General features: G+C 31.5%; 1 protein-coding gene across 1 annotated transcript in view; it reads right to left on the bottom strand.

Annotated features, from left to right (window-relative positions):
* LOC111623145 (E3 ubiquitin-protein ligase SHPRH-like) overlaps positions 1-8,690 on the bottom strand; it is an 81,801-nt gene that overhangs the window by 69,245 nt on the left and 3,866 nt on the right. The window contains exon 2 of the mRNA XM_023365629.1: positions 3,084-3,346. Coding sequence (XP_023221397.1) covers positions 3,084-3,346 — 263 coding nt within the window. The remainder of the gene's footprint in view (positions 1-3,083; positions 3,347-8,690) is intronic.

The raw sequence follows: 8,690 nt of genomic DNA, 5'->3' as shown, positions 1-8,690 counted from the left end.
GGACTACTCTACACTCAGCACGTTCGGCTTGTTCTTTGTCCTCGAGGTCCAACATAACTTATTTTTCGGATAACCGATTATGTACGAAAAAATATATTAACCTATCCCGTGTTTAAATTTTTCTCCATTGCATGTCACTTCGCATTGACTTTTCGTTGATGTTATGACTAATGAAAATTTTTATAATAATAATCATGGCTATTGTATCATTAAAAATTATTTATTTTGTACAAACAAAATAAATATATTGAAAAATATAAAAACAAAAAAAAAATCATACTTTAAAAGTTAATCTAGTATCAAAACCGTTCGATAAGGCAGGACACAGTCTGATTGGAACACTTTCGGTTAACCAACGTTTCAGTTGATCGACATTCGAATAATCGACGCTCTACTGTACGATGTATTGGGTTTTGTAAAGTTGTTTGTCTACCAAAATACAGCTCAAGTATCGCAATTATGCCATATAGATGTTGTGCATATCATACAGAACAAAACTGTTCATTATTTTCCATAAAATCTAAGACAACTTTAAAATTAACTTTTGTAAGAATTTTTTCACTATGTAATAGTTAATTTTAATTCTTTTCAGAAATAATTTTACCTGTTATCTAAGCAAAATAAAAAAGTGTCAGCAGTATTCTATGGAAACTGTATGATAAGTGTCAGCAGTATTCTATGGAATACTGCTGACACTTATCATACAGTTTCATTACATCTCCACAAAACTCTTCTCTACTCATGTTTTGATTTGAGTAAATATACAGGGCATTTCACTTGAAAGTATCCAATTTTAATTCTCCATAAAAAATTAACAGTTTAAGTTATGCAAAAGCAACAAGTAACATCTGGTGAGAAACTCATCAAGTTCTATAGAGATTTTTTTTGTACTTCAAGATGGCACAGAAGTCAAATTGTGAGCATTATTGTCCAGTCAGGGGTTAATCACCAAACATATGCCGTAAATCCATCGGGCTAGTTTTAAGGCTAATTACTAAATAAATTACGTAATTAATTTGGCACTAGAGGTAAGCGTTAGGCGCCATCTCTTATTAATATTAATAATTATAAATAAATTAATTAANAAAAAAAAAAAAATTATACTTTAAAAGTTAATCTAGTATCAAAACCGTTCGATAAGGCAGGACACAGTCTGATTGGAACACTTTCGGTTAACCAACGTTTCAGTTGATCGACATTCGAATAATCGACGCTCTACTGTACGATGTATTGGGTTTTGTAAAGTTGTTTGTCTACCAAAATACAGCTCAAGTATCGCAATTATGCCATATAGATGTTGTGCATATCATACAGAACAAAACTGTTCATTATTTTCCATAAAATCTAAGACAACTTTAAAATTAACTTTTGTAAGAATTTTTTCACTATGTAATAGTTAATTTTAATTCTTTTCAGAAATAATTTTACCTGTTATCTAAGCAAAATAAAAAAGTGTCAGCAGTATTCTATGGAAACTGTATGATAAGTGTCAGCAGTATTCTATGGAATACTGCTGACACTTATCATACAGTTTCATTACATCTCCACAAAACTCTTCTCTACTCATGTTTTGATTTGAGTAAATATACAGGGCATTTCACTTGAAAGTATCCAATTTTAATTCTCCATAAAAAATTAACAGTTTAAGTTATGCAAAAGCAACAAGTAACATCTGGTGAGAAACTCATCAAGTTCTATAGAGATTTTTTTTGTACTTCAAGATGGCACAGAAGTCAAATTGTGAGCATTATTGTCCAGTCAGGGGTTCACCACAGGAGAAAGTGTAGGCTTCAGTTTGGTATGCCTGATAGTGTGGCTGTCAAGCTTTCCCAATCTGATCCCTCAGATTTTTTTCTGTGGAGTTAAGTGAAAGATATAGTTTATGCATCCTGAAGGCAGGATCTTCAGAAGTGCATCATCACAGCAATTGCCACTGTGAGACAGGACATGTTATAGTGTACATAGCAGAAAATTGCCTACTGCCTTGATGTTGTCACCATGACTGCTGGAATACACAGAGATGTGGTAATATTTTCAATGAAATTTAGTGAGTTTTTCTCTCTTATAAAAATCATTGGTGAACTTATATCCTTAACCATTAATTTTTTATAGATAAATCAAATTGGGTACTTTCAAGCAAAACACCCTGTACTTTCAAATGAAAGTATGTGGCCAAGCAAGTTAAAACAACACTTAGACTTCACATACAAAGAAAAAAATGTAAAACCTTTAATTACTTCAAAAACCTTTCATAGGTTATCATTTATCTTTTATGGATTATTTCAAAAGCCTTTTAAATTTAAAACAAAATCAAGTTATACAATGGGGTGGGCTATATGCTAATTTTAAATTGCAATTGTAAACTTATTCCTATAAATATAGAGTACACAATGGGGTAAGTTAAACAAAGGTTTTATTTTTATTCTAGCAATTTTCTGCAAGTTCTATGCTGTCATAGGTTATATGCCTTAAAGTAATTTAAATTAATTAAAAAAAAAAACTATTTGGTCAAGAGTGATCTGCAAATTATAATATCTAAAAAATTCCTCTGGCATCAGATACTTGTAACAAATTCAGTTGTAGAAATAATAATTTAAAAAATCCAAGACAATGTGTATTGAAACATTTGCATACAATAGGTAAAGAAGAGACTTTACAGAAATGTCAACTCTGCTATTGTTAATTGTGTTCCGACAGTTATGAATAGATGAGACAAAGACTCCAAAATGTCTCTGTTTTTATGTTTAGTCTTCAAATTTTGTAATGTTTTAACACACACTGTCTTGGATTTTTAAAAAATTTTAAAAATTATTGCTACAACCAAAACCTTAATATAGTACTTTCTTTGAGTGATTATATCAATAAACCTTTTTTTGAATAACTTGAATGTGTATTATAGTTGGTAGGAAAAAAGTATGAAAGAAACTTACTAGAAAGTTTCATTACTTCACAGAAAGGTCATAGAATTAGAAAAGAGATTCATGGAGGACCATGGCCAAATGGGGTTAAGAATAGCTAACCTAGTCTACTGATGATTTCAAATTGGATTTATTTTATATAAAAGACATATAAATATTACTTACTTTTTTATCCTGTTCTTCATGAGATTCCCAATATAAAAAACACTTATCAGTATTTTCACTAATATATAAATATACAGCAGAAATGTTTTCAAAAGAATATTTGCAGTTCTCGAAGGAGGTAGCAACAAATTCTCCCAACTTATATTGCATTCCACTTCTTGTTAACTTATCCAAATTCACAGTGATGTAAAAATCACATTCATTTAAAAGACACTGAAGTTTCTCTTCGATAACAGGCTTCTTTCTTTTCGTCCACTTTTTAACTAAAAAATAAGGTATTTGTTGAATAATCTATAATATACTCATAGAAATTTTCACACACTATCTTAATTACATACAAGTAAAATTTTAACAGATTGTCATCTGTTTTCTTAAATATTTGGCATGAAAAATTTAAAAGTATATAGATTTAGTATTTGATACAAAAGTAAACTAAATGTTATACAGGGTCTTCCAAAAAGAATGCTACTATTTTAAATTACTGTAGTCCTGTTACTTATTATCCAAGAATTATGCAACATACACCAGTCAATGGAGTAAATTCTGAGTTTCATTTACCATTTCCATTTTTGTCTGCTGCCACTAGGAAGTGCCACAAACAAAAATGGTGATTCCACAACAGAGAAGGCATTTTGTGTTCTGAAGTCTGCAATTCAGAATCAGTCATCATTGTGCAACTAGAATGTTTGCCTTACACACGGTGAATCACAATGAATTTGTCTGCGAAACTCATGTTGCACAATGACAACTGATTCCAACTTTGTGAATTGCAGAGCACAAAATACACTCTCTGTTGCAGAGTCATCATTTTTGTTTATGGTGCTTTCTATGGACAATAGACAAAAAGATGTTTGATCACAGACTATAGATGAAACTCAGAAATTTACTCTAATAAATTGAAATTATAAAGCTGTTAATACAGGATCTTTTGAAAAGAATGCTACCATTTTAAATTAATCTGCTAAACACATGTGGAGAGATACAAATCACCAAGAGGAGGTATTACATCGTCTCTTGATTGTGATATGTTAAATCTCTTGGCCACAAGGTGGTTACACTTTAATATAACATAAAGTTCACTTTTAAAGACTAACAGCCTATTATGATAACAGAAAACACCCATAATCTAATATACTGTATCAGTCCATAACATTTGCTGTATGTATCAGTGAAGTATGTTCGATATCATGTTCATGTCCTTTTGTTTTTAAGACAGTTAATATCAGGTCAGTCCATAAGTTCCTGCGTATTTTATAATCTTGAGAAAAATCTTGTTTTGCTGTTAAAAATGCCAGTCTAATGTGATAACTCTTACACTGAAGTGTTAAATTGGATCTCATTCATATAATACTGTTCAGAATTGGGAACATTTCAGTTGTTTAGTTTCGTTAAAATGGAAGTAACAGATGAATATAAGAGACATGTTTTATACTTTTTATTTTTAAGTGATGAGAATGCTACAAATGCAGCCAAAAAATTAAATACTGTTCATAATCAAACTGTAATTAGTGTAAGGACTGCGCAGAAGTGGTTTGAAAGATTTAGAAATAATGATTTTAGTGTGGAGGATAAGGCTCGTACTGGAAGACCCGTTGACTTTGATGATGATGCTCTCTCTGCACTAGTTGAAGCAGAACCATCTTTAACAGTTGATGAAATTGCGGAACGTTTAAATTCATCCCATGGAACTGTTCATAGACATCTACAACAAATCGGAAAAGTTTCAAAGCTAGGAAAATGGATACCACATGAACTGTCAATAGCTAACTGACAACAACGTCAACTGCTCAACTCCAAAGCTTCAACTGGGAAATTTTACCTCATCCACCATATTTGCCAGATATTGCTCCCAGTGATTATCATCTTTTTCGGAGTTTGCAGAATTTTTTAAAAGGAAAAACTTTTGAGGATGAGAACAATGTAAAAAAGGCTATTTCTGAATATTTTGATTCAAAACCGAAATCATTTTACAAAGACGGGATTAAAAAGCTACCATCAAGATGGCAAGAAATTGTACAAAATAATGGTGAATACATTATAGATTGAAATAAAATTTAATTAAAATTTTTTGTTGCTTTTTTTGTAGATAAAAATGCGCACAAACTTATGGACTGACCTGATACATTTAATTCGTATTTATTAATTAAAAGAATGCAACTCATCTCCTTACAGCTCCCCCACACATTCTAGAGGATTTAAGTCCATAAATCTTGCATGCTACTCTATGCAATAATCCCACTGGCAAGAAATCTTCTGTCTGAACAAAGTCATTGTCTAATGTAGCCCTATGTGTGCTGACATTATTGTCTGTGAAAATGAAATCTGTACTCAAAGCCTCAATGGGATTTCAAACCTTGTGTCTGTATCTTCTTGCAGTAATGTCACCCCTTGCAATGTGGAGCTAGGTGCAGCAATTAAAGTATAATTCCACTCCAGATTATAATACCAGAACCTCCAAACATGTTCATGGGACTTTATTGGGTTTCCCATTCTCTCCACGTGCTAATCCAATGAAAATTATTGGACTATACCTGGACTCCTATCTATGGATTGTATGATAATGCTTATTTGTTGGACACAAGTATATATGAATTAATTTAAAATTTGTTTTTAGGCAACTAATTTACTAAAAGATCAATCTTTATCTAAGTCTATTATCTTAAAATGAAACAAATTCTGCATTACAGTCCTATCTATGTTCTGTACTTTGCAAGAACAGATATTATTTTAATCATTTAATTCGTTATAACTCCATAATGAATTGATCATAAAAACAGAACTAACTATGGTTTGACCAATTATAGCAACTCAGACAATTGTAAAATCAATTCAGTGCTTTTATACACACAAGATTTTTTTTTTTGAATTATTAGTTTCTGATCAAGATCAACAAAGATTTGAAATGATGACAAGGCTTTGTAACAAAGAAAACACACTCATTTAATTAAAATTAATATTTATGCATAATAAAGCAATTTTAATTATGACTGTTAATTAATTATTGATTGGAAATAAATTATTGATTGCTTTAATAAACTCATTTCTCTTAGTAACAGATTAGAATGATATACATTTGCTAACTTCTGGAATGCAACCCTATGTTTTACATTAATCCTTTGTTTCATATAGCACGGATTTGCATAACACAGTACTTTTTCAGAACGTAACTACTGTGTTATACAAGGGATACTTGTATATTGTGGCAGCTTTGTATAGAGCCTTATACACAGAAAATCTAACAGAAATTATGACAATGATATAAAAATAAATTTTTATATGCATTAACTAAACACACAGTAAAACTTGTGTAAACTGGAATTGCACAGTACAGAATATTTTTTTTGATTTGGCAGGTTTCTGTTTTTAGCAGTTGTTTTAAACACAGAAAATCACTTGAATCCAAAGAACTTTCCATTTTGGTCACATTTTACTGTACTTTAGTTTCTATATTTTAGTATACATTCTTCCAAAATGAATGCTACCATTTTAAATTACTGTAATTATGTTAATTATTGTCCTGAGAAATATGTAGTGTACAACAGTTGATAGAGTAGTTATCATAGTTTCATCTCCCATTTGCATTCATGTGTCGCATTGTCTACTACTGCTAGAAAACACTGTAAACAAAAATGGTGACTCTGCAACAGAGGTGTTTTGCATTCTGAAGTTTGCAAAGTCAGAATCATTCATCCTCATGCAACATTAGAAATCTGTAGCAACAACAGAATTGTACCTTGCTATGGGAAGAGTGACAATGGATATGCTGCAAGTACAGAACAGTCCCGAAAACTCAGCACGCGATAACTCGGCAGTCTGAATAACTCAGCCACACCCTGGCAGGGCAAAAAAACCCCTAGTTAATTTTCATTATAGACAGCTTTATGCCTTATAAAGTATTTTTCTGAGATCTATCTTATCAGGTAAATTACTGTACACTGTGTATTCATTAATTTTCATTTTCATGTAGTAAAGACTCTATGCCTTCATAAAGTAAGTACTTTTCCTTTGTTTAAGTGTATTTAGGCAGTTTATTCTCTGTTGTATTCTCAAGCAAACAATACATACAAGTACCTGTACAGTACAGTATTTTCTGATTTACTCGTACTCATTCTTTTTTAATCCTATTCCCGATAACCTGGCATTTTCACAAACTTGGCCATCCTTTGGTCCACATTAGGCCAAGTTTTTGGGACTCTACTGTATAGGAAAAATTTGAGTATTGGTTAAATATGTGCCATGCGACACAAGGTGCATGCATTGAGAAACTAATTTACAAATGCAAAATATAGACAGTTTTCCAAAGCATTAACGTACATTACAACATTCTCGGATAATAATCAACATAATTACAGTAATTTAAAATGGTAGCATTTTTTTCCAAAGACCTTGTCTTATTTTTAAATTGAACTTAAAAATACACATTAACAATACAAAACAATTTATTTCAAAAAGACAGCATTTTCACCTGATTTTTCTACATGACTGAAAACAACTTAAATAACAATGAAGATAAAGTGTTCGCCTTTCTAATAAAGTGTGTTTTGTATTATTGATTTGAATGTTCATTGTTTTTACTTTTTACCTAGGCATATCTGCTAGTTATTTATATAACATTTGTACCATTTTCAATTGTCTGAGATAATTCATCAAAAAGTAAAGAAAAGTTATGCTCTTCATGCCAAAATTGGTAACAAGTGGGAGCAGCCGTATTGTTGCACTAATGGATTACTGACTCTAAATGGTATGCTTAGTGTTGGCACTGGAAGCAAATTTTTTATTATTCTGAATGCTGTGCACATAAACCAGTTCTTATTATTCTGAATGCTGTGCACATAAACCAGTTCTTTTACTAAATGATCCATACCTGAACTGATGAACTTAGCTTGTCTATGGTTTCAAAAATTTGTGAATCTGTCAGAATGTTTAAATTTTAAAAAATCCACTTCTGCTCTGGGTACTTAGGATTAAATCTGGATGTGTCTAAAATCCCTGAAATTTTTTGGGGAGTGGTCCATCTGCATATATCAGGCCATCCCTCACCATCCAGCCACCCCCATTGTGGGCCTGGCCAAACCCATAATGGGCTTCTATACAGACAGGGCCATGCAGTAGATTTTCTAAGTATGATGCAAGTCTTCGAAATGCCGCCACTTATATAAATTATTAGTCTTATATAGGCTATAATTCTTATTATTTGGTGTATCTTACCAGGGCCGTGCGGTAGATTTTCTAAGTATGATGCAAGTCTTTGAAATTCTGCCCCTTAAATGTTTTTTATGCCGCTCCCTCACGGTGCCGCCTGATGCGGCCACATCTCTGCATCATAGCACAGCACAGATACTGTATACAGAGACTGTCCTAGTGCCAATAGGAAGGAAAGCATTTAAAAACAAAAGCTAACCTTATCAAATATATTAAATATAGTATATATTTATATATTAAAACCAATTCAAATTTTTAATTATTCAAACAATTAGAGCTGGATTACATTCGGGCTATCATAAGGCTAATTAATTAACCTTATAATAATTATAATATAAAACCTTATAACCTTGAATGTAATCTATTTTAATTGTTTGAATAACTTTCAATGCAAATAGACAAAGA

This window comes from Centruroides sculpturatus, unplaced genomic scaffold, assembly GCF_000671375.1.
Source record: "Centruroides sculpturatus isolate CEXI.00-Female unplaced genomic scaffold, Cexi_2.0 scaffold136, whole genome shotgun sequence".
In the NCBI taxonomy this organism is placed as follows: domain Eukaryota; kingdom Metazoa; phylum Arthropoda; class Arachnida; order Scorpiones; family Buthidae; genus Centruroides; species Centruroides sculpturatus.
This window is presented reverse-complemented; position numbering and strand designations above follow the sequence as displayed.